This window comes from Loxodonta africana, chromosome 3 (assembly GCF_030014295.1).
Source record: "Loxodonta africana isolate mLoxAfr1 chromosome 3, mLoxAfr1.hap2, whole genome shotgun sequence".
Classification (NCBI taxonomy): Eukaryota; Metazoa; Chordata; class Mammalia; order Proboscidea; family Elephantidae; genus Loxodonta; species Loxodonta africana.
The window spans coordinates 71,855,076-71,882,074 of NC_087344.1; the positions used below are offsets into that span (position 1 = coordinate 71,855,076).

At 40.6% G+C, this 26,999-nt stretch overlaps 1 protein-coding gene and 1 long non-coding RNA gene across 2 annotated transcripts in view; one reads left to right on the plus strand and one right to left on the minus strand.

Moving 5' to 3' along the window:
* Window positions 1-8,088, plus strand: part of LOC104846354 (uncharacterized) — a 117,153-nt gene extending 109,065 nt beyond the window's left edge. The window contains exon 6 of the long non-coding RNA XR_010321363.1: window positions 7,984-8,088. This is a non-coding gene — a long non-coding RNA (uncharacterized LOC104846354). The remainder of the gene's footprint in view (window positions 1-7,983) is intronic.
* The window catches only part of CLSPN (claspin), a 36,152-nt gene continuing 11,831 nt past the window's right edge, over window positions 2,679-26,999 (minus strand). Inside the window, exons 7-25 of the mRNA XM_010595200.3 lie at window positions 26,527-26,635; window positions 22,906-23,471; window positions 18,111-18,302; window positions 16,181-16,431; window positions 15,072-15,250; window positions 14,914-14,978; window positions 14,157-14,356; window positions 13,659-13,813; window positions 12,843-13,069; window positions 12,009-12,120; window positions 11,197-11,272; window positions 10,870-10,982; window positions 7,955-8,119; window positions 7,728-7,849; window positions 7,158-7,285; window positions 6,481-6,586; window positions 5,167-5,249; window positions 4,779-4,940; window positions 2,679-4,459 (exon numbers count right to left, since the gene is read on the minus strand). Of these exons, the coding sequence (XP_010593502.1) occupies window positions 4,349-4,459; window positions 4,779-4,940; window positions 5,167-5,249; window positions 6,481-6,586; window positions 7,158-7,285; window positions 7,728-7,849; window positions 7,955-8,119; window positions 10,870-10,982; window positions 11,197-11,272; window positions 12,009-12,120; window positions 12,843-13,069; window positions 13,659-13,813; window positions 14,157-14,356; window positions 14,914-14,978; window positions 15,072-15,250; window positions 16,181-16,431; window positions 18,111-18,302; window positions 22,906-23,471; window positions 26,527-26,635 (3,122 nt within the window). The 3' untranslated portion in view covers window positions 2,679-4,348. The remainder of the gene's footprint in view (window positions 4,460-4,778; window positions 4,941-5,166; window positions 5,250-6,480; window positions 6,587-7,157; window positions 7,286-7,727; window positions 7,850-7,954; window positions 8,120-10,869; window positions 10,983-11,196; window positions 11,273-12,008; window positions 12,121-12,842; window positions 13,070-13,658; window positions 13,814-14,156; window positions 14,357-14,913; window positions 14,979-15,071; window positions 15,251-16,180; window positions 16,432-18,110; window positions 18,303-22,905; window positions 23,472-26,526; window positions 26,636-26,999) is intronic.

Genomic DNA, 26,999 nt, shown 5'->3' on the forward strand with positions numbered 1-26,999 from the left:
AGAGAGGATGACTTAACTCAAGGTCATGCCACTTACAAGTCACAGATCAAGGCCTCAGGGACTCCCACCTCTAGTCTACCTCACACTAGAAAGGATCTTTGTAAGCAGTTCAGCTCCAAGCTTTTCACCATTAGCTCTTCCAGGCCTCCTAGCATTCAAGGCTCAATTAATATTTATTGAACAATTATTATGTACCAGGAATTGTGCTACTCAAAGCATTTTTTTTTACAAACAGACATGGTCTCTGCTTTCAGAGTTTATAGTCTAATGGGTAAGGCAGACCTAAAACAAACATTAAGATGACAAACTGTAGTAAAAGATCCAAAAGAACAGAAAACTAACAGAGGTATCCTAATTAATGAACGATTTGCTTCCAGATTTCTGGGTGGTCAGGGAAGGTGTCCCTGAAGAAATTAGATTTAAGCTGACATTTGGAGAATTATACATTAGCCAAAGAGAGAGGGTAGAGGGAAGGACATTCAGGAAAAGGGAAGGACGCTTTGGAAGTCCCTGAGGCTGAGTGTCATGAGAAAGGGGAAGGAGGATGGGTTAGGGGACAGGGCGACAGTGTGCAGGGCCTTGCAGTCCAGCAGTTCAGATTATCTTCTTAGTGTAATAGAAGACACTGGAAGGTTTTAAGTAGGGGAATGGCATGCTCCAATTTATGTTTTTACAAAGGTCACACTTTGGCTCCTGTGCAGAGAATGGTTGGGAGGGAAGCAAGAGTAGAAATGGGGAGATCAGTTAGGAGGTTACTGCAGTCTTCTGGAAAGAAATGATGGAATCTTGAACCAGGGAGTTGGATATGGAGCTGAAAAGAAGTGAGCTGATTCAAGATGAACTTTGGAAACAGAAATAACAGGACTTGGAGGTTGTTTGATTTGGGGAGTAAGGAACAATGTGTCAAGAATGCCCTTCAGGTTTACAACCTAAATGACTACATGTGTGGAGGTACCTGTTACTGAAATGGGAAACACAGGAGGAGAAGCAGGTTTATAGGGAAGGAAGATCAAGGTTTTAGAGATTGTCATGGATTGAACTGTATTCCCCAAAAATGCCTGTCAACTTGGCTAGGCCATGATTCCCAGTATTGTGATTGTCTACCATTTTGTCATCTGATGTGATTTTCCTGTGTGTTGTAAATCCGTTATAATGTTGATGAGGTGGGACTAGCGGCAGTTATCTTAATGAGGCAGGACTCAATCTACAAGATTAGGTTTTGAGATATAAAAGAGAGAAATGAGCAGAGACATGGAGACCTCGTACCACCAAGAAACAGGAGCCAGGAGAATAGTGCATCCTTTGGACCCAGGGTCCCTGCACGGAGAAGCTCCTCAACCAGGGGAAGATTGATAACAAAGACCTTCCCCCAGAGCTGACAGAGAGAGAAAGCCTTCCCCTGGAGCTGGTGCTGGTGCCCTGAATTCAGACTTCTAGCCTCCTAGACTGTGAGAGAATAAATTTCTCTGTGTTAAAACCATTGACTTGTGGTATTTCTCTTACAGTAGCACTAGATGACTAAGACAGAGATGTTGAAGTTGAGATGCCTGTGAGACAAGGGGCCTTTGAGGAGTGGTCCACAAAACACGATGCAGTTGTGATACTGGCATTTTCTTACGCTTGCAGGGAAGCATTTGATGTATACATTCACATACATTTTCCAATTTAAGCCTCACAGCAACTCTAAGACAGACATGAATTACCATTCTTGTTCTATAGATAAAAATAGAGGCTCAGAAAGACGGTGTTATTCATTCAATATTTACTGGAACCACTACATTCCAGACTGCTTGCCAGGCAGTGAGTAGGACACAGAGGTAGAAGATACAATACTTCTCAAGGATGATATAATCAAATAGTATCATGACAATATTCCCGAAAGACTCTCCCCTATAATCAGGTGCACAAATCCCAGGACAGGAAATCCTAAGAGTTATCAGACATAATTCCAGGAGATAAAAAACAGAAACACCCAGTAAAGTCTTCCAGTCTAAACCATTAGAAATTCTCAAAGTGGGGCAAAGGCTGTAAAGAAGCAGTTGAGATGAGAAATCCTGCAGGGAGCTGTGAGCACCTTGTTTGTACCTCTGTAATGCTTCAGTGAAAGTAGTGCTGCTTTATGGAGACCCGAGAATGGCTTGTGCAACTGGGGACTGACTTAATGAGATGAGTTTAGGGACCCATTTAAATGAAGTAAACACTCAGTGGGTGGAACAAGAGGGAAGTGAAAGGAATGACACTGAGCACACTCTCTCTCTCAAACTTGTGGGGTCTCATTCCTCCAAGTATGTCATTTCTAAGCTAGTGGAGCTGAGCCCTAGTGGGAGCCTTACCAACAAGCCTCAGGGCTTCACTCTCATTAAGATGTAGTTGATGCCAACGGCTCAATGCTTTTGCGTACCGGGCATATGACTAAGGTCACAACTCTCCAATTTAATCCTGTCAAGGTCAAGGCTTAGCTTGCTTTATGGAAGCTAAACTGACATGAGGAAAAGTAGCTCGGCTTAAGACTCAACTTTTTCTCCAGAGAAAGTGCTTTCTCCTTGGAGCCTAGAACAGAAACTATTTGCTCCCCAGATTTCTTAGGCATTAATTTTCTTATTCTCAGTGGTCAACTTTAACCCTTTTCTTCATCTCTTCAAAAAAAAAAAAAAAAAAAGGATGGGGAGAAGCAAGAGGGGAAAAATATCTATCCCTCCAGTTCTCGTTTGCCCAGTTAAGAGCTGCCTAGCCTTGTGCACTGTTTAGAGAGCTCAAAGGGAGGGGCAATAACTCTCACCTTGAGCCCACTGCTATAATGAAAAACAGGCAAAGTCAGCTAAAAAAAGTACCAATCCGAGGAATATAACAATAGCTACCACTTAGGTAAATGCTCCTCTCCTTGCCCTGCATGCACTGAACCCAAACCATTTGGGGTGAATTAATTTGGTCAATTCTCAGGTCTAAGAAGGCAGTGAGGAGACAGCTGCAGTGCCTCTCACTCTAGACTCAGAGGGCTCCGCTGGGAGGGACATACCCTGAAAAGGAAACACTCCTCAACATTAGACAGGTTCTGACTAAGAATGAACATTCAAGCTGGATAGCAAATCCTGCCTTCGAAGCATTGACATTTATTTAAAAACTACATAAGCATTAAAACATCTTTATATACATCTTCCCCATTACAAGATTACAAATATACAAATAGGAGTTCTATCAAAGTCAGCATCTTGAGTATCATAAAAAAAAAACTGTAGAAAAGCTGTACCCTAATTTTATCAGTTAAACAGGTGTTCCCCATCTCCCAGTCTGGCACAATTTCATCCAGCTTCCCAAGTCAAGCTCTTGACACTGAAGCCATAGCCTTACATGGAATGGTTTTCCAGAGCATTGTCAGTACTCGGTTCTGAAGGGGAAAAACAATCTGTCGAAAATTCTGAGAGCCTCATGGTACGTAGTTCAGGGAAAATGGGGAACGATGGCAACTCTCTTCAACTATATTTTGATTAAACTCCATGGTGATCTTCTAAGAAATGAAATATTTAAATGCCCTTTGACTGGCCAGGGCAATGTACTCAAGCCAGGGGAATACCGTTAAGTAATGGTTATATTTCTTCTTGTCAAGCCAGAAGGGAGGCGCTGAGCAACAGTGTTTCAAATTGAGAATTTAGTCCCAGGAGAGATCTTTGCACCACGGAATATCTTGATAGGGACGTGGACTGGGTGTAAGCCTTTATCTTCATCGTCATACTCCAAAAGTCTTACTGACTTAATGCCAGTTTAAGTCCTTATTATAAAGGCAGCAAAGGTTAGCTAGAAATTTGAGACTGCCTTTTTTATAGGTTTTTCTTCAGAAAAGGCATACAAGAAAATGGAAGGGACAAGACTATTAACAGTCCCTCTGATCGTTTCCTGGGTCTTCTAAGAAGTCTCTCTCTTACTGATTCCTGGCCATGGTGGTGCTGATCTTAAGAGGTGTGAAGGAGTCATTCTGATACTTCCACTGTTTTTTATAATGCCACACTCTTTCTTCCTCTTCCTCTCTCAACAACCCTATCACAAAGAGGTATCAACTCAGGAAGCTGCTAAGATAAAATGTCAAGTGTTTAATGGAGGAAGTGAGGTTTCACCCAAGTATCCCATGAATCAATGTTGTAAACACTGCAGAATTATGCAAAAAACGATACCAGGAAAGGAGAGAGACCCAGAGCCATGCCATGGAAGGAACTGGAATTTCTGTCGGTAATGCTTAATGCATCGATTATAACGGAAGGCGGGATCATCAGTGTGGGCATCACTTCTAACCTTCAGTGCTAGGAGCTTCTCGAAGCAGTCTCAACACAGCTGCTGGCAGTAGTCCTTGATGGTGTTAGCTTTCCAAGTATCTGAAAATGCTTCGCTTCAATTCTGAAGGGCTATCATCTGCTTTGAGGCGCTTTGGTGAAGGAGATGTGATTAAAGATGGACCCCGTCTCCTCACCTAGAAAGCAAAGAGGGAGTCAAGGCCAGCTCAAGATCAACAGCCCCATATAAGTGCTTATCTTCAATTGGCTCTTAAGCAACGCATAGTTAAATCACAAACAATTAGCAACAGAAAAAAAAAGAAGAGAGAAATATAAACTTTCCAGGCAAGTTTAAATGTTGATTACCTACTGGGAGCAGTAATTCCTTGGCACCTTGTTGGGGAATGCAGGATTTCAACACTGCAGCATATGCCTTTAAGCCAGAATTTTTTTTTTTTAATTTAAAAAATCAGTTATGGTTTGGGAAGCTACCAAATCAATTCTCAAATTCCCTACCTGAGGCTTAGAAGATTCCTTTGCTGCCTCAGCTTTGACAGGAGAAAGTGTATGGAAGACAAAGTTTCTTGAGTTTCGGGGAGCAGTAGGGTTGAGGTCAGAGAGGGCAGCCAGTTTCTGAAGCACAGCTTTGGGCTGATTGAGCAAGGATCCTGTCTTTAGCTGAGGAAAGAAGAGTCATTTGGTATCAAACCCCCAAGTGCTAAATAATGAAAAGCCAGTCCATCCTTGGTACCTCCCATGTATTGCAAGGACACATTCCTATCCTTCTCTGATATCTACTTATGTTTCACCCTCCTCCCCTAATAGCAGAGAGATTCGCTTAGCCTGGCCTGAGCATTTATAACCTGCAGACCATGACATCAGGCTAACAAGATCTTCAGCCAACCTGGTGGGTACTTCCTGGTTTGATGGCTTCAAAAGGGCTTCTGAGTAAAGATTTTGATTCCTGAACAACCACAGTACGACTGGCTGGAGAGAAAAGAGAGAGAGGTTTGTCTGAGCAAAGTTGGGTATAATTACTTTTTAAAAAATTATTTTTTAATATTTTATTTTTGTTGTTTTTGTTGAAAATATACACAGAACATACTCCAATTCAACAATTTCTACATATACAATTCAGTGACACTGATTATATTCTTTGAGTTGTGCAACCATTCTCACCCTCTTTCTGAGTTGTTCCTCCTCCATTAACATAAACTCACTGCCCCCTAAGTTTCCTATCTAATTTTTCGAGTTGCTGTTGTCAATTTGATCCCATATAGATAGCTTAAGGCAGACATTCTTTACTAGTTATGCAAAAGTACTGTTTGGTTTTAAGAAGACTTCAAGGGATATTTTTTGGTTTAAGGTTTAAAGATTATCTCAGGACAATAGTTTCAGGGGTTCATTCAGCCTCCATGGTTCTAAAAAGTCTGGAGTCCATGAGAATATAAATTCTGTTCTGCATTTCGCCCGTTTCGATCAAGATGCTTCTCCAGAATCTTTGATCAAAATGTTCAGTAATGGTAGCCGGGCACTATCCAGGTATAATTACTTTTAAATCTAAACAAGCTAAGATGCCTTCTAACCAATAAACTAAAGCCATAAGAACTCTGATTTTTTTTATAATGGTGACTCTCAAACTATAATGAGTGGCTCCAAGAAGACAGACAACTAAGTTGAACTGATCAACTAATTATTAACAGTAAAAATTAAAAAAGAAAACAGGGGTGGTAAGAGTGGAAACCCTGGTGGCATAGTGGTTAAGAGCTATGCCTGCTAACCTAAAGCTTGGCAGTTTGAATCTACCAGGCACTTCTTGGAAAGCCTATGGGGCAGTTCTACTATGTCCTATGGGGTTGCTATGAGTCAGAATCAACTCAAAGGCAATGGGTTTGGTTTTTTGGTAAGAGTGGAGTAGTGTTTAAAAGCTTCAGCCCTGGAGTCAGGTATATAATCCTAGGCCAGAATTCACCACTCTGAGTTGCCTTAGAACATAAAGCGAAACCAGCTGTATGTATACTCACAAGTACAATCTCTACTGACCAATATACTAAGATCCAAGAACACTGTCTCTCCCCTACTCTGTGGCGCCTCTTTAAGACAGTGTTAAGACAGGGCCTATGACTAAGCTCCAAAAGTCCCTGAAGGCTGGAGTCACCCCCAACGCTCCACCACTAACAATCCAGGGGCTACACCCTGAGGAGGACTGGGAGCGCACCAGTCTTTTGAAGTGCTCTGGCTGTAACTTTCTTGGCCAGCATCATAAACTGACTGTCTTCTCCAATTTCTTCTTCTTCTTCCACTGCAATTTTCCCCTGCTGTGCCTGAAAATAAAAACCATACAGAATTAAAAAAAAAATCTACAGCTCCCCCAAACAGCATAGGCTGGGCTGTGAAGCTAGGGTAGCTGGGGTATCATTTGTTCTTTTTTGCAACCTTTTGCTACTTTAGGGGAAAAAATATTTTGGACAAACAAACATGAAGAAAACTACTCATTGTAACCTTATCTCAAAGCACATAAGAAAACCTCAAGGATTAAAAACAACAGCAATATATTGCTGAAGATTTTGAAATTATCATGACAGACTAGGCAACTGGGTCCTTTCCTCAACTGACTAGGGTCAGAATAGGCATTTTCTTTTTGTTTAATTTATTGTGCTTTAGGTGAAAGTTTACAAATTAAGTCAGTCTCTCATACAAAAAGTTATACACACCTAGCTATGCACTCCCAGCTGCCCTCCTCCTAATGAGACAGCACATTCCTCCTCTCCATCCTGTATTCCCCAAATCCATTCAACCAGCTTCTGTCCCCTCTGCCTTCTCATCTCGCCACCAGACAGCAGTTGCCCACATAGTCTCAAGTGTTGAATAGGCCTTTTCTTGTAGACTTCCTACCTGGTCCCGAAGCCACTGCTCTCGTTCAATTCGCTCCTTTCTCCATCTGGCTTCTGTCTCATCAAACTGTTCTTCAACGTGATCATCATCAGAGTCTCTGTGGAATAAGTCCATCTGGGAAGCATCATCTAAAGCAGAGAGTTAAGGCTATCAGCACTGTGTAATCCCCGCTGGAGAGGGTGCCTGGACAGGCACAAAACGAACCCTTATTATTTCTCATATAGTGACATATACTTTTCCAATCCACTAAAGTTGCAACCTTTGTTTGCAACCTTGCAAACAAACATGATGAGAATGGCTCATTGTAACCTCATCTCAAAGCACATAAGAAAACTTCAAAGATTAAAAGGGACAGCAATACGCTGCCTAAGATTGTGAAATTATCGTGATAGACTAGGCAACTGGGTCCTTTCCTCAACTGGGCCCTTTCCCCTAAAGTAGTTTACTTTACTTCCAGGCCCTCTGCCACTGCCTGCTATAGTTTTGATTTCCAGTTGCCACCTTAGACTCAACAAACAAGTACACATGTACATTATAACCATCTGCTTCTAAACCAACAATCAAAGATACCTATGTTTTTCCATCGGAATTTCCTCATTCGCCCAGGACCATCACTGTGCAGATCCCCATCAGCTAGGTACCTCTCTTGGTACAAACGCAGCTGTCGCTTATCATCATCCAACATGGTTTTCCTACAACAGGAAAAATAAGGTGTTCAAAACCAACTACCCTGGCTGGTTATAGGGCCTGCCTTAAGATGCAGACCACTCCTCAGAAGGACTTGCTGGGATACTGACATGTGTATTTTCTTGATTTGATTCTGCAGTTCCTCATCAGAAGGAAGTGCTTCATCAATTACATCCTCTTCATATTCATCAATATCATCCCCATCATACTCGTCTTCACTTCCCACGTCACTCCCTGATACCTCTGCCTCGTCTTCCAAATATTTCTTCAATCTCCTAGAAAGCAATTTTGAAGATTAGAAAAGGCAACAATGAATATATATACCCACAGAATATGAAAACAATAAAAATACAGAACCAACTCTAGTAGCAACAATAAGCTTAAATTCATAATAATACATTTTAATAATACTAAAAAGAATATCATTTAATGCATACTATGTGCCAAGAACTGTGCTTTATGGGCATTATTTCAGGAGTGGAAACCACTATGGAGTCCCTGGATGGTGCCAACAGTTGGTGCACTTGGCTGCTGGCCAGAAAGTTAGAGGTCTGAGACCATCCAGACATACCGTGGAAGAAAGTCCGGGTGATACGCTTCTGAAAAATCAGCCGCTGAGAACCCCATGGGGAGCTCAGGCCTACTCTGACACACATGGGGCCACCGTGAGTTGAAGTCAACTGGACAATAACTGGGGTTTTTGGGTACTACTATTCTCTTCATTTTACCATTGATGAAACTGAGGTTCAGAGAGATTAAATAACGTGCCCAAGGTCACACAGCTAGAAGGTACCAAGGCCAGGATTCAACCTAGGTTCAGTGACTCTAAAGGAAGAACCTCTTAAAACCCCCTCTATACAATTAGGACGTATCTGCTGGAATGTTCAAACAATTTTGTCTTGCATTTAAGCACGTCAGCTTTAGGAGACAGACTACAGATAGTATAGAACAAAAAGGTGACAGACTGACTATTCTTCGTTGTTGCATTGCTGCTGAGTTGGCTATAACTCACGGCAACCTTATGTATAACAGAACAAAACATGGCCAGTCCTGTGCCATCCTTACAATTATTGATATGTTTGAGCCCACTGCTGAAGCCACTGTGTCAGTCCATCTCATAGAGGGTTTTCCTTAGCTTCTATTTTATCACACATGATGTCCTTTTCTAGCAATTGGTCTTTCCTGATGACATGTCCAAAGTAAGCAAGAAAGTCTTGCCATCCTTGCTTCTAAGAAGCACTCTGGCTGTACTTCCTCCAAGACAGATTTGTTCATTTTTCTGCATCACTGGCCAACAAATCTTGACCCCCAAGTCAGAGGCATGACTGAGGCTCAGAGTTCTTGGTAATCAAAACCACTCCTAGTTACTTTTTCCGACTTTAGCTCCCATTGAGAACAGATTTGGCAATTGTCACCCTGCATTCAAAGTCCTATTATCTACAGTCATGAAAGGCAGGAGTCTGGTAGCTTTTTGAAGCCTGATTTTTATTTTTAAAAAACTTGTTATTAATTATTTTTTTAGCTGAGCTTGTCTAAATTCTAGGGTCTCTGCGGAATTCCCTCAGGGACTACTAGCTATTAAGGTTCCTAATCTTTTCACCCACCCCCACTCTGAGCAGTTCGACTTATAGCTATCATTCTTCATAAGATTTCATTTGAACAAAGAGCTCTGCAGTTAAATAAGATTTAAGAACTACTGCCTTAGAAAAATCTATGAATGACCCAAAGCTGTATGAAAGTTAATTTGACAGGTGACAAATTAGAACCAAAAACTGATCTTAATAGAATGGAACAATGGGCTAAAACAGCAATATAGATCTAATAGGGATCAATATAATGTCCTAAATATAGCTTACAAAAGCCATTCACACACAATGTAACAGTGAATTCCAATTAAAATTGTCTTTATAAAGGTTTTTAGAGCACGGAAAAACGCTTATGAATATGTTAAGTGGGAAAAAGCAAGACGCAAAATTGTACATAAAAAACTGTATATACATTATGATCTCAGTGCAGGCAGACGTATACGCACAAAAAAAATTAAGAGGAAATGATCACCATCAACACTTTCACAGATATATTCTTGACAATGGAGTTGGATGATTTTTTTATTTATATCTTTCTTTCTTCTTTTTAATTTGCTAAAATAAATACTGTACTTTCATGATAAGAGCAACAACAAAACACTAAAAATATAAAGGGGCATTTGCTCAAGACCAGGACAAGAGAGACCTGGAATGACAGCAATTCATATGCAAAAAGACCCAGGAATTTACCCTGGTGCATAGTGGTTAACAGCTATGGCTGCTAACCAAAAGGTTCAAATCTACCAGGTGCTCCTTGGAAACCCTACAGGACAGTTCTACTCTGTCCTATAGGGTCGCTATGAGTCGGAATTTACTCGACTCGACGGCAATGGGTTCAGTTCGGTTTGGAGTAGACCTTTTGGAGTTCTGGTGGTACAGCGGTTAACAGCTCGGCTGCTGACCAAACGGTCGGCAGTTTGAATCCACCAGACGCTCCTTGGAAACCCTATGGGGCAGTTCTACTTTGCCCTATAGGGTTGCTATGAGTCGCAATTGACTGGACGGCAATGGGTTGGGGTTTTTTTTGGTTAGTAGACCCTTGGGATCTAGAGTGTGACCCAGCTCCTACAATCTTCAGTTTCATAATAAGGTAGCATGCATCCAGAACAAGGGCTACAGCTGTACCACCACACTTGGCAGTAGTCAGACCACACATGAGAATAAAGAGAACATCCAGGACATAAGCGGTCTGGAAGCAATGTCATGTCCAAAACAGCCAAAGGAATTACAGATGTTTAGTGTAGAAGCCACTTCATGAAGACGGTAGTGAAGATGGACATGACCATCATCTTCAAATATTCAAGGGATATCATGTGGAAGAAGGGTTTTGTTTAACCTGTGTTAACCACAAAAAGCAGAAGTAGGCCCAGCCAATTTACGTAAAAATTAACTATTAGGAGAACTTTCTAGCAACTGAATAAAATGTATACCACACTTACATTTGCCTTTTCAACTTCTCTGACTGCTTTAGGAGCTCTTCTTCATCATCATCTTCATGGTCTTCCAGTGCCAGATCTTCATTACCAGAGTCACTGTGGTCACTGTGTTCGTCCTGTAAAATCAGCATTACATGCAAAGTTAAGCATAATAAAATCTGTCCTCAGCTGAAACAGGATTTATAAACTTCTGTCCAAAAGCCTTATTCTAGCAAATTGTTTCTGATAAGATGCCAAACCTAGAATTTTCAAGAACTTAGACAAGAAAAAAAGCTGAGGGCAGCAATACACGGAGTTCAGTTATGATTACTTTGTTCCTTTCATACTCACCTCGTCACTATCAAACTCATTATCATCTGGGACAAGTTGAAAGTCTCCAAATTCCTCCTCTTCACCTTCTTCTTCCCTATAATACAAACCAAAAAATCAATAAGTTGTTAAAAGCAAACCATAAGCAGCCAGCTGAGTTGAGAATTAAAAAAAAAAAATTATTTTTTTATTATTATACTTTAGATGAAGGTTTACAGAACAAGCCAGTTGTTCATTAAACAATTAGTACGTATTTTGTTTTATGACATTGGTTACCTACCCCACACGACATGTCAACACTCTCCCTTCTCAACCTTGGGTTCCTTATTACAGCTTTCATGTCTCCTTCTGCCTTCAAGTCCTTACCCCTGGGCTGGTGTGCCCCTTTACTCTTGTTTTGTTTTATGGGCCTGTCAATTCTTTGGCTGAAGGGTGAACCTCCGGAATGACTTCATTACTGAGCTAAAAGGGTGTCCGAGGGCCATACTCTCAGGGTATCTCCAGTCTTTGTCAGGCCAGTACGTCTGGTCTTTTTTTGTGAGTTAGAATTTTGTTCTGCATTTAGAATTTAAAATATTTTGTTAGTACCAATAATCTCTTCAAGAAACTACAACATGGTATCTTGCCTTTTTTCACTCTGTTCTTCACCAACGAAATGAAAGTTTTATAATTTCCTTACTATGCAAATATGTGGCTCAAACCTCCTGCAAGACTCTCAGACAGGGTATGAAGCCCCTAAGATGACCGATTATCGGTAAGCCCAGAGAACCTGATCCCAGAATTTTATTAGAAGATTGGATCCTCCCAAGGTCCCATCAATCCCTAAGACTCACCTGTCAGTTGGGAAGGAGCCTGAGCAAAGAGCAAGTGCTTCTTCCATTGGATCACCTGTGCTGCTCTCCTTCTCCTGCTTATTTAACTCTGATGGAGCCAGAGTGGAGGATTCTACAGCACAAGGAAAGATCTGTCACCAAGGAATGACAGCTTTCACCTCTTTTCCAGCCATCTAAAGGTGTGCCAGCTCAATACAGTTCTAAAGTAAGCTTGCCAGAAAGAGCCCACCATCCATTCACTTAACAAATTCTTACTTAGTATTATGTGCCAGGCACCATGAAAAGAGTAGTGAGCAAAACAAAGATGCCAGCCCTCATAGCGTTTGCATTCTAGCAGGTGTGGGCATGGAGCACAGGTAGAGAAAATAAGTTAGCATTTATATGAAATTTACTCTGCACCAGGTACTATGCTAAGCTTTCTAGATATAAACCAAAAAAAACCAGTGCTGTCGAGTCGATTCCGACTCATAGCGACCCTCTAGGACAGAGTAGAATCACCCGATAGAGTTTCCAAGGAGCGGCTGGCAGATTTGAACTGCTGACCCTTTGGTTAGCAGCTGTAGCACCTAACAACTACGCCATCAGGGTTTCCTTTATAGATATATTATCCATAAATGACAAATCACATGGCCAAAGCTAAAGCAGTCTTAAGTTGACACTTTATTACCCTAAGAAAGGGAGAGTTCTGTCAGGGAGCTAGGCAGTGAATTCCACCTACATGCAGATCCCATCTGTTTTCTGAGAGTTTTTCACCTGAGGGTAAAGGGCTTCTTCTCAGGACACTGACTTAAGGTATTTAGCTGTGGTAAGCCTGGTGTTCTCTTAGATATTTACCCTGAGAAGTGAATTTTCCTGAACAAAGATTCAGAAGCTCCTCCATGTTCTCTTTTTTGTCATTCTTACTAGGTAGAGGTTTCTCCACCTGGGATGTGAACTTTCCGGTACACAAATCCAACAGCTCATCCATGTTAGCGTCCATAGCATTCTCATCCATACTGGCCAATGGCAGTCGAGGTTTCAAAGCTTGGTACTGATTCCTGTGGTTCCTAACATTTAAGAACCTACGAAAGCACCATGAATAGTGTGAGAACTTCTCCAGGCAAGCAGAGTAGTCGGGGAGAACTCTGAACTCATTTACAACACCAAAATCAGAAGCTGAATCCCAAACTAGAAAATTAAAGATTCAAACTTTAGGCTTGTGATAATCTAACATGTTGGGGGCAGGAAGGGGTGAGTTAGTAAAAGGATAACTGCTATGTAACAGGTAAAGGATCATTTCTGGCTTCAGAGGATGCTGGAGTAGGACTCGGTGTTATGTCATACAGTGTGCCACAGGTCTGATAACTCTTGGCCATACCAACAATCGTAACATAGTAGGATGGATACAGGGAAATTTAATGCATTTACAATACAAGATCTATGCATTTCAAATAAGGCAGAGATCGAAAGATCAGGATGCCAGCAAGTGCTATTTACATTTTATTTTCTGGAGACTGTTCAAATTTGTAGAATGTATTACTAATCGTCTGTACACCTTCTCTTTCTCAGAAGAGAAAGCACAGATGGAGTGGCAGAAGCTCATTTTATTTTTAACCAAAATTAAGCAGTACCCAGCACCGTTCCCACCCACAGAAACATAAAACTACCTACCCATCTGCATCCAACAGTTGGCTCTGAGTATCATCTTCTAAACAGAACTGGAAGTCTCCTGCTCCTAGGAAAAGTGTCTTAGGCTCTGGGGAGGCGTTATACAGATCCTGGGAATCCTCTATGGGAAGTGAAGGCTCAGACAGCTTCCCTGAACTCTGGCACCAAAACAAAACCAAACAAAAACAAAACATTTTACAAATGTCATTCATTGTCATGACAACAACAAAAGTTGCTATTTGCAATATTTAATCTACTCTCAGGCAACTGCAGTTGAGGAGGACAATGCATAGCCAAGAGCAGCATAAAGACAAATACCTCCAAGAAAATAAGAGCACTGGATGAAGCTCGTTTTTAGTACACAAAGCGGGTGGATTTTTTTAGACTGAACATATATAAGCTCTGTGCCACTGTGGTGGGAGTTGGTTGGCTTGGACACACTTTATATAGCAATGTGGGAAGCAAAATGAGGAGGAGATCAGAAAACCATTACCATCTTACCTTAGAAGCTGAGCTGACCAAACTGGCTCGAAATAGCCCAGGGGAAGGAGATCTGAATCCTCCTGCTGTAGGGAAGAAACTGGCACCACGGCCTACTTGTCTGTTGCAAGGCTGATAGGATGGAATCGTGGAACAAATAAACTCAAAGCTGCTATTGTGGCTACTCTCTTTTGTCAGCAATGAGCATGAATCATCTTCATCTAAAGAGAGAGAAATAATTTTCAAGTTAGTGATTCCAAAAATGAGGTGGATTTGTCTAGGAAAAAAGAGTTGACAATGAAACTGTCAGGTAAAACTCACAGGCAAAAACCCCTTAACTTATATGTTCTAAAACATTAAAGATAAATTATAGTACTAAGATAGCATTATACAGTCAGGGTTTATCACTCTGAGCTAAATGACGCCTGAAAGTTCCCTTCTTTCTCTAATCTGCCTAATGCCATTGATTACCTTCTCCACTACCCAGTCAATCACTTATCTTCCTTTGATCTACAAGTGACTGAAATATTTCATGGTTTGCTCAATCAGCACACACTCACGAAGGACCTACTATGTGCCCGTGATCAACTATAAAGAAACTTCATGTAAGTTTTTGAAAAATGGTCCAAGAAATTTTCTCTAATTCTTAAATTCCAATCATTGCCTCGGATAAGACTGGAACATCACCAGGATTCAAAAAATGGAAACTCAGAGTCCTCAAGTATCAAAGCTGGAGAACCAGAAAATACTCAAGTTCTACATAAGAGTCACTACTCACCCAGTTTGCTGGGTCTTTTGCTTGAGTTTTCATCTGTTTCTGACTTTTCTTCAGAAGCAAAGTAACTACAAAATAAGAAAGTAAAGTATTTGAGTATCTGCTCCTGCTTCTAGCCAGTTCAAGGGAATCTTACACTTCCTTAGAGAAAATTCACTTACCCCATCTTAGAAGAGTTGTCCTTAAACAGAAGTAAGGTAGAATCTGATGAGAGAGGCTTGGGCACAGAGAGAATGCCAACTGACTTGCCACTTTCACTACTGCCATCATTGTTTTCTTTATCCATTTCTTTCTCATCTTTCGTTTCTGTTTCTTCACTATTAAGGAGGAATTCTGCAATCTTTACCAATTACGCCACCAAAAACAAAATAATTTTCAAGTCAAAAACTTTTAAAGTAAACACAATGTTAACCTGAAATATATGTTTGATCACAGGTCACATCTTAAATCTGAAAAGCTAAGCATGAAGGAAGTTTCTGACCATTATCATCAACATAATTTTCCATATCACTTCTAGAGCTCTCTTATACTTATTTTACCTTTTACCCTCCCGATAGTGCTACAAGATTATAAAGGAAGACAGGATTATCATTTTATTGAAGCAATAAGAGATTAAATGATTAGCCTGAGATTGCAGTAGGATTACTGACCTCAAACCAACCAGACTGTAATGTGTTGCCCAGCTCAGACATTGCTTTCTTCTTCCTCTACCCAGGGTTAAATATTAACTACCCCATTCAAGTGACCCCAGTATCCAAACAAGAAAGCTTTTCTTTTTTTCTCGTACCTACCAATCCTATCACCTATCTTCCCTAGGTGGAGAACAGTACTATGGAACAAGAGCAAGAGACTCTTCAACAAATATTCTCATAAATGTAGAATGAAATTAACTCAGGAAGGTCTCTGCCGAAGAATTTTTTCCAAACCTAAACCTGGTCAAATTTAAGACTGCTTTTTATTCTGAGGAGAGAAATATAAATAGACAAAGCTAAAAGTCCCTATCAATACAAAGCCATTCCAATATTAGCATTATATTAAAATATGTAAACTAACAGGTAGAAGTCAAGGCTATGGCTCCAGGAACTTTAGGTGTTTGATAGTGCTAACAGAACTGATTGTGCTAAGATTTAGGCACATCATCTCCACCCGTTAAATCTTTTATACAATTGAATATGTTTACTTTTATTCAAATCTGACTTTCTTTTTCCCTATTCATCATACTTGGGAGCAGATATTAAAAAGGTAACTAAGTTACACAATTGCCAGAGACCTCCTGATTGCCTTCTTCCTCCTCTTCCACTTCCTTCTCCTCTTCCTCTAATTCTTCTTCTTCCTCCACCCTCTCTTCTCCATCTTCCTCAGATTCATCTGTCATTTCTTCTTCTTCCTCCTCCTCCTCCTCTTCCTCAAATCCATCTTCATTATCTAATTTAAATAACGCTTGGCGCTTTTGACGCTCCTCAAGTCTTCGGAGTTTCATTGCTTCTTGCAGTTTAGCTTTCAGCACTTGAAGCTTTTCACCTGGACAAGAATATGTAGAAATGCGTTAGACGTAATTCAGACTACATCCTACAATAACGTAAATATGCATTTTGGGCAACTCCAGAGGATTCCGGTCACATCCACCCCTAAAAATTAGAGACTTTACTACTCTTGGCTTTTATTATTTCAACAAATGGGGATTATTATTAATTGAAGTTTAAAAGAGAACTCCTATAATTAATGTCCTACATCCTGGGATAATATACTACTCAAAGATTATAAAATTATTGTAACAAAGGGCAGAAATAATGGAGTAGAGTCTTCAAAAGTCTCTGGCTCAGAAGCCATGAAGGAAAACATTGATAAATTTTATCTACATTAAAGAAAGAGAAACAACTCAAGAGTAAAAGGGACAAAGATATGAACTAGTAGTTCACAGAAAAATAAATACATATTAATAAATAAAGGAAAAAAATGCTTAACCTCACTTCTAATTAAAGAAATACAAATCAAAATAATGAGATACCATCTTCCATATATTAGTTTGGCCAAAATTAGAAGATTTAATAATGTACATTACTGACAAGAGGAAACAAGAACATTTACAAACTGGGATTTAGACTATAATATTGGTACAACTTTTTGAAGGACAATTTCATGATACATATCAAAATTTGATTCAATGATTGCACGCAAGGAATTTTCTATCCAGGTATACCAGTATATAGGAACTAGGATGCAACGCTGTATGAAACAGCCAAAAACTGGAACAAACAAGATGTCCATCAATAGGAGCGTGATTAAATAAGTCATTCCATAGCCACACAATGGAACATTACACAGATATTGAAAAAAGTCAAAAGCAATACAGTGAGGTTTTTAAGTGTCTGATCTCTGGAGTTCTGTGTTCTGGTTCTACCACTCACTAGCTATGTATACACAAGCAAGTTGCTGAAAGGCTCTATCAGTTTCTGCATATACAAATTAAGGAAACTAATACTATCTACCTCAGAGGGTTGTGAGGGTTCAGTGAGGTATTGTACTTAAGGCACCTAGTGCAGTACCTGTCAGAGAGGATGTGGTCAGTGTCACGCACTAACACACACACATACACACAGGTATATGCATGTAAATTGCCTTAGAAGAACACACAAGAAATTATTAACAGTTACTTTTGGGAAGACTAATTTCTCATTTTATACCCTCTTTTCCAGTGTTTTAATTTTTTTCTATGTAATATATTACTCATATTTTTGGTGTTAGGGAGACAGGGGACAACAGACCTGTCCCTAATACATTGTATTAGAAAAAGCAGGTTACAAAGCAGTGTACATGGTATGACCGTATTTTAGTTTAAAAAAAATATACACAAACATATAAGCAAAGAAGAGAGTTTAAAAGAACAGATATGAGAAAATGATAATAGCAGTTGTCTCTGGTAGAGGGCTGTGGATGTTTTTTATTCTTTCTATGTATTTTCTGTAATGGATATATATTGCTTTTTATAGTAACACAAATGTTATTTTAATAAATAAAGCCATCTTGCCCACCCTACACCTCGAGGCAGCGTTACACGTGAATCATGCAAGACGTATTACAATCCAATTTCCAAAGTTTCAAAGAAAAAGGTTTTGTAACTTTTTACCTTAAGGTTTTCAGTAGCCAAAAAGACCTGTCAAAGTACAAAGCAAAACGCAAAAAACTGTGGACTCGAATACCTGGCTTGGTGTGGCTTGCTCCATCCAGCTTCTCAGCTGCCAGAGTCACAGGCACCACATCTGCCTTCAGCTCTTCCTTTCCATCCATGCCCACGTCTTTCACGATGACATTCACATTCACTGTATGACTGGCCCGAGGTTTGACTGTTGGACGAGCATGCTTCCAGAAACGCTGTTTCAAGGCTTCCAGTTCTAAACCCAAATAAACACCAATGAGTTTGTCAATTTGTGATGCTTAAACACTTTCCTTTAAGATTCCAATTAAGAATTATAAGCTAAGTTTTTTAGCTCAAGAAAGTTGCAGGGAAAACACACACACACACACGGACAGAAAACAAAAATCCCTTTGCTATTAATGCCTTATGTCAAATTCACACAACTGTAACCCATAAGGACTACTGCAATTGTTCTTCCTTGACATGTTTCAAAAATCATAGACTTTTTAAACAGAAATTTACAATGGCAGTCTCTAAATATGTGTATTCAATTCTAAAAAATATATTAAACTGGTAGGAACAAACACCATAATTTTCAACTATTCAAGGGCTTAATTTTTCATGGGTCTCAGGTTCCTCTTTTTTTATTTCCTACTTTGAACACTTCACTATTTATTAGCAATCTTACTAAATATAGGTACTTCAAAAAAAAGGAAACAGAAAAAATACAACTCAGCACCAAGACTGGGAAAATTTCTCTTAATGAGAGAAACTGTTACACAAGTACAACCAGAAAAGAAGATCCTACTCGCTGGTAGTTACTGAAACCACGAACCCAGCTTGTACACAGGTGGGAATATATATACTCAGAGAGGTAAGATCGGCAGTCCAGTGACTACAGGACCTTTCCCCAATACTATTGCTTAGAATTTTCTTCTTTCTCCCTCAGCCAGCTGCTGCCTGGCACCATTCCATACTCACTCTGCCTAACACATCATACTGTAGTAGGATCTGCTGTGAGAGTTGGCAGTTAGAAAAAGAAAGGAAAGGCAAAGGAAAAAAACCTCTTTGGGGTTGAGGGACTCTGGGTATTTTCGTGGGGCCTCCTCCTTTTCCACGATACAATGTCCAGGATACTCTGAGTTTAGCTAAAATCCACTTGAATCATACTTTAGTAGCTTTGTGATAAGCATCTACCGGTACATGTAGTTTTTCTTTCCCTAGAGGGACTCAGCAGAAAAAGAGCTGGAAGGGAACCTTTTTATTCTGAGTCCCTAATATTATTAGCAGCAAAAACTCAACTCCAAAGAGTTGTTATGTTTACATTACAGACAAGTGTAGGGAGACAAGCTGTAAACCTATCTCCTATTGTATAGTGGTCCACTAAGGTAATAAGGTTGGAAGCAACAGGTGGTGGCAGTGGAAAGGGAAAAGAAATAGGGAGGTCATCATTGGTGCCAGTTGAATAAAAGAAATGGTACAGGTAGGGAGATTACTTGGTACCTAATATACGTTTTTTTTTTTAATATACTAGTGAGGCAAAAGGTGCCTTGGTTCATACCTGCAGAAAGCTAGAACCCTCAAAGTTTTTCATGCTCCAACACACTGGAGCACCCATTCTCCTTGCCCTTTACTACATGATTCAACCATCACACTCCTTATCCCAGGATCCCTGTTCAAGCTCCTCTCCCTCCACCTGTCTTTTCCCAGTACCCTTCATCCCCTCTCTTAAGTGAAAAGTCTCTGTCCCAGCTCAAGTCTCCACCAGTAGCTTCGATCTAAGACTGTTCTCATTCCCATTGCTCTTAGCCCAGAAAGTAGAGGAAAAAAGGGCAGGGATTATCTCCTCTCCTATTGCAGAGAAAAGGAGTAATATATTTCTGGCATCCCATATTTTAAATCTACACGCATTTTCTCATGGGAAGCCTTATTTTACATGAAGATAAGGAAACTGAGTTTTTCCCACTGCCTTTCTTCTTAACCCTTTCCAATGTATTTGCCACACTAGCCACCAGATTGGACTCTGACCTCTGTTCACCAATCCCCTTGCGATCTTCACTTCAACCAATCAGCTTTCTCTTGTCTCTGTACCTTTTGCAGGTCTGTCCCTCCAACAAGAAAGGTTCCCTCACCTCTCTGCCTTGGGGTCTCCTACTCAGCTTTCAGGACTCAGTTCAGGTATCAGCTCCTTTCAGAAGGTTCCCTGACTCCCCAGTTCAAGTGAAGTACCCCTCTTCTGGGCTCCCAATGCATCTAGCACACCTTGACCATAGCACTTACCAGCCAGTATTATAATGGTCTGTTTGCTGTCTGTCACTCCTACTAGACTTTAACTGAAAGCAAGGGCTATGTCCTACTTGTACATGTATACAGCACCTGGCAGTGCTAAATAACAGTTTATTGCATAAGTGAATGAGCTGATACTCACCTTCATGTATATCATGGAACAGGCTGGTCTGGGAGCCCAACTTTCATGTCAAGTATTATTTCTAAAGGAAAATACGTTGAGTTCAAAATAAGTGCCTACTGTGTGGAAACCCTGCTGGCATAGTGGTTGAGAGCTACGGCTGCTAACCAAAAGGTCAGCAGCTCGAAGCCCCGAGGCGCTCCTTGGAAACTCTCTGGGGCAGTTCTACTCTGTCCTACAGGGTCGCTGTGAGTCAGAATCAACTCGACGCAACAGGTTTTGGTTTATGTTCCAGACACTGTGCTATGGTCCCTGAATAAGCCAAGTGTAATGCTGGAGAAATTATCTAACCTCTCTAAGCCTCATTCTCTTCATTTGCAAAATAACACGTGGGGCTATTAGAATTAGCCCAGTGCCCCCGAGTAGCTTCTGACTCAGTGACCCTGTAGGATTAAGTAGAACTGCCCCATAGGGTTTCCAAGGCTGAAATCTTTACGGAAGCAGACTGCCACATCTTTCTCCTGCAGAGTGGATGGTGGGCTCAAACCACCAACCTTCCAGTTAGCAACTGAGCGCTTAACCACTGTGCCACCAGAGCTCCTTATAAGAATTAACAAAGATAACTAATAATGAATCTATCAGTGTCTAGTATACTAGGTACTCAAAAAAAAAAAGATTCTTCCCTTCCCTATCTTAGTCTGGAAACTATTTCGATAACTTCTAGTTCCATATAACAAAACTTCCCCTCAGTGTTCTGGGCAACAGCTCATTCTCATGCTTCTTTACTAATGGAGCTGTCTCGTTCTGTTCCACACTCCCTTCACCCCCACCTCCTGCTCCGGTCAAACTGACTCACACATCCTCCCAATATGCACCATGCGCAGCTCTTTCTGTCCCTTCCAGGAAAGTCCTTCTCTCCACCTCCAAAAAGTCATCCATTTAATCAACGAAGAGTCAGTGAGCATAGTTTATAGGCCAGATACTGTGGCCGACAGCACTTACCAACAATAAGCTGTTTAATGAAGGAGTCTTGATATAAACAATTACACTAATAGTAGAAGCAGTAGCCACTATTTGAGTGCTTCTTTATGCTATCCATTTGTGTGCATTCTTTCAACATATATTCACTATAATCCTGTGAGCCAAATGGTACTATTTTATCTTTTTAAAAAGATGGTTCAGAGAGGTCAAATAACATATCAAAGTTAAAAAATAAGTAACAAAGTCCAGATTTAAACCCTGTTCTGGCTACAGAGCCAAAGCTTAACCACTAAGCCACGCTGCCTCAACACACAAGAGGGAGCACCCAACTCTATCCAAGAGATGCAGGAAGTTTACCAATGTGGTAATACTTGAGTTCAGTCTTGAAGGCTCATTCATTTATTCCTTCTTCACTAAATATAAATGCCCACAATGTGCCATGCACTGTGGAAGCGCTAGGGTTAAAGTAGGGTACAAGACAGAACAAGATCACTAGTCATAGCATAACAGCAAAAGCAGTGAACAAGTAATTACATACACCTACTCTCCAACTGGGGCCCTGGTGGCGCAGTGGTTAACAGCCTGGCCGCTAACCAAAAGGTCAACAATTCTAATCTACCAGCCGCTCCTTGGAAACACTATGGGGCAGTTCTACACCACCCTAGAGGGTTGCTGTGAGTCAGAATCGACTTGACAGCAACGGGTTTGGTTTTGGTTTACTCTCTAAGCATTCCCTTACCTATTCATTTGGAGTCCCTGGGTAGTCAAATGGTTAAGCACTTGGCTGCTAACCAGAAGGTTGGTGGTTTGAGTCTACCAGAGACACCACGGAAAAAAGGCCTGTCAATCTACTTCTGAAAGATCAACCACTGAAAACCTCATAGAGCACAGTTACACTCTGACATACATGGAGCAGCCATGAGTCTAAATCTACTCTGTGACAAGTGGTTTTGTGTTTTTTTTTTTTTTTAATGTAACTTATCCTTCATCTGAACTTCCACTGGGCTTCATTCTAAATATTTCTTTTAGCAAACAATACTTTTCCTTTGTCTTCCCATTATTTAACAGTATCTTACATACAGTAGACAGTTTAATATTTGTTGAATGAGTGAAAAAAAGAAGTCAGTTTTGCAGACAATTTACTGAACCAAAATGTTTCTCTTCAGCTGTGATAAACTGAATGTTTTAAAAAAAAAAACTTAATAAGATTTGACACACACCCTCTCAGAACTGCAATGTACCTCTTTTGCATATTGTCTATCTATAAGCTTCCACTTTAGACAAAACTTGGGTCATTCTGACACCCTGCCAAATTTATTAAAATGGGGTTCTACTTGTATCTGGTACATCTGCAGAGTACGACCATGTGTGGGTATCGGTTTCTCCTGTGTTCCCTGTCCTCCACAGTGGCAAATAATTGAAAGCTGTCAGGATAAATTGTGAGGAGATGCCCCACACTTCAAAGGATTACCTCTGTTAGTTTCAGGTTCATCAAGTATCACAAAGGATTCTTCATCAGCACCCAGCCGAGGTTTAATGGAAACATCTACTCCCAGTTGCTTAAGTCTATCCAGAGTGAACCGCCTCGCTTTTTCAGGTGGCACAGCTGCTGCTGATTTTGTTTGCTGCCTGGGCTCTTCCACTCTGCCATCTGCTTCTTCTGTTTTTTTCAGGCCTTCTTCTCCCTCCAGGGCATGAGGTTCAGGTGCCACAAGCCCTCCAGCCTGATACTCTTCACTACCCTCCTTGGTTCCTAGGAAGCTGGATTCCTTTTGTTCCACTGAGCTGCCGCCAGAAGCATCAGTTTGCTTCTGTTTCTCCTGAATTTCTGGCTCTTCGCTTCCCACCAAATCCTTACAGCAAGATTCATCTGATCCAGCAGTGTTCTGGGGTTCCTTTAAAGCTGCAAGGAGTGGATTCATTCCCATTTCATATTCTGTGCCTGTCGCCTGCTCAGAACTTTTGCTATGGGAGTCACTGTTCATTTCAGTTGTACTTATGATTTCTTTGTTATGGCCTGGCTGATACTTAAATGACCTAAAGAAGGGAAAATGAGCTGGAGTTGAAAATTATCCTAAATGTGAAACATTCTTTTCCCACAGCACATAATGAATCAATTTTAAGGGAGTGAGGAATCTGAATTTTTTATGCCAGATGTTTGCTATAAAACTGAATGCTTCCCTGAGAACGGGAACCAGACAAGGATGCCCTTTATCAACTCTTATTCAACATCGTACTTGAAGTCCTAGCCAGGGCAATTAGGCTAGACAAAGAAATAAAGGGTATCCAGATTGGCAAGGAGGAAGTAAAGCTATCAGTATTTGCAGATGACATGATCGTATACATGGAAAACCCTAAGGAATCCTCCAGAAAACTACTGAAACTAATAGAAGAGTTTGGAAGAGTCTCAGGTTATAAAATAAACATACAAAAATCACTTGGATTCCCCTACATCAATAAAAAGAACACTGAAGAGGAAATAACCAAATCAATACCATTCACAGTAGCCCCCAAGAAGGTAAAATACTTAGGAATAAATCTTACCAAGGATGTAAAAGACCTATACAAAGAAAACTATAAAACTCTGCTACAAGAAATTCAAAAGGACATACTTAAGTGGAAGAACATACCCTGCTCATGGATAGGAAGACTTAACATAGTAAAAATGTCTCTTCTACCAAAAGCCATGTATACATATAACGCACTTCCAATCCAAATACCAATGTCATATTTTAAGGGGATAGAGAAACAAATCACTAATTTCATATGGAAGGGAAAGAACCCCCGGATAAGCAAAGCATTACTGAAAAAGAAGAAGAAAGTGGGAGGCCTCACTCTACCTGATTTCAGAACCTATTATACAGCTACAGTAGTCAAAACAGCCTGGTACTGGTACAACAACAGGCACATAGACCAATGGAACAGAATTGAGAACCCAGATATAAATCCATCCATGTATGAGCAGCTGATATTTGACAAAGGACCAGTGTCAGTCAATTGGGGAAATGATAGTCTTTTTAACAAATGGTGCTGGCATAACTGGATATCCATTTGCAAAAGAATGAAACAGGACCCATACCTCACACCATGCACAAAAACTAACTCCAAGTGGATCAAAGACCTAAACATAAAGACTAAAACGATAAAGATCATGGAAGAAAAAATAGGGACAACCCTAGGAGCCCTAACACAAGGCATAAACAGAATACAAAACATTACCAAAAATGATGAAGAGAAACCAGATAACTGGGAGCTCCTAAAAATCAAACACCTATGCTCATCTAAAGACTTCACCAAAAGAGTAAAAAGACCACCTACAGACTGGGAAAGAATATTCAGCTATGACATCTCAGACCAGCGCCTGATCTCTAAAATCTACATGATTCTGTCAAAACTCAACCACAAAAAGACAAGCAACCCAATCAAGAAGTGGGCAAAGGATATGAACACACATTTCACTAAAGAAGATATTCAGGCAGCCAACAGATACATGAGAAAATGCTCCCGATCATTAGCCATGAGAGAAATGCAAATTAAAACTACGATGAGATTCCATCTCACACCAACTAGACTGGCATTAATCCAAAAAACACAAAATAATAAATGTTGGAGAGGCTGCGGAGAGATTGGAACTCTCATACACTGCTGGTGGGATTGTAAAATGGTACAACCACTTTAGAAATCCATCTGGTGTTATCTTAAACAGTTAGAAATAGAACTACCATACAACCCAGAAATCCCACTCCTCGGAATATACCCTAGAGATACAAGAGCCTTCACACAAACAGACATATGCACACCCATGTTTATTGCAGCTCTGTTTACAATAGCAAAAAGCTGGAAGCAACCAAGATGTCTGTCGACAGATGAATGGGTAAATAAATTGTGGTATATTCACACAGTGGAATACTACGCATCGATAAAGAACAGTGACGAATCTCTGAAACATTTCATAACGTGGAGGAATCTGGAAGACATTATGCTGAGCGAAATGAGTCAGAGGCAAAAGGACAAATATTGTATAAGACCACTATTATAAGATCTTGAGAAATAGAAAAAACGGAGAAGAACATATACTTTTGTGGTTACAAAGGGGGGAGGGAGGGAGGGAGAGGGTTTTTTATTGATCAATCAGTAGATAAGAACTGCTTTGGGTGAAGGGAAAACAACACACAATACAAGGAAGGTCAGCCTCATTGGACTGGACTAAAAGCAAAGAGGTTTCCGGGATAAAATGAAAGCTTCAAAGGTCAGCGGAGCAGGGGCAGGGGTCTGGGGAACATGGTTTGAGAAGACTTCTAAGTCAACGGGCAAAATAATTCTATTATGAAAACATTCTGTATCCCACTTTGAATTGTGGCGCCTGGGGTCCTAAATGCCAACAAGCGGCCATCTAAGATACATCAGTTGGTCTCAACCCACCTGGAGCAAAGGCAAAGGAAGAACACCAAGGCCACACGACAACTAAGAACCCAAGAGACAGAAAGGGCCACATGAACCAGAGACCTACATTATCCTGAGACCAGAAGAACTAGTTGGTGCCCGGCCACAATCGATGTCTGCCCTGCTAGGGAGCACAACAGACAACTCCTGAGGGAGCAGGAGGCCAATGGGATACAGACCCCAAATTCTCATAAAAAGACCATACCTAATGATATGAATGCGACTAGAGGAATCCCAGAGACAATGCTCCCCAGAACTTCTGATGGCACAGGACAGGAACCATCCCCGAAGACAAATCATCAGGCATGAAAAGGACTGGTCAGCGGGGGGTAGAGAGATGCTGATGAAGAGTGAGCCAATTAAATTAGGTGGACACTGGAGAGTGTGTTGGCAGCTCTTGACTGGAGGGGGGATGGGAAGATAGAGAGAGAGGGAAGATGGCAAAATTGCCACGAAATGAGAGACTGAAAGGGCTGACTCAATAGGGGGAGAGCAAGTGGGAGAAGGGAGTATGATGTATGTAAACCTACATGTGACAGACTGTTTGGAATGGTAAATGTTCACTTGAAGCTTAATAAAAATAAATTAAAAAAACAAAACAAAACTGAATGCTTATAACATTATAATCACAAGAAAAACGGGTTCTTACTTCAGCAGTGCCATGGCATTTCCCCGGCAAGTGGGTCGGGGTTTACGTTTGAAGAAATCATGAATGGTTTTATTCTCAGGCATATGATATGGAAGATTAAGTGCAGACTCTGTAATATGGAACAAAACAAGTAACTACAAATATTGTACATCGTGAAATGTCACTTCATATACGACTAACCAAACAGTTAACCAAGGCCAGTTAACCAAGGAGCTAGGTATAAAAACAGCTCCCTGAAGACCAGTGGCTTTTAAACCTGTGGTGAAATTGAAATGATTCAAGAAGTATTTTTAAAATATACATTCTTGGACCCTATTCCAAACTCAATGAATCAGACCTCTGTAGGGCCTGAGAATTTATATATTTGAAAAGCTCCTGAAGGAATTCTGATGCAGCTAATCCATAGACAACCACTAAAAAAAAAGTACTCCTTACCTCCACTACAGTTCTGGAAATACGCTCAGTTTACACTA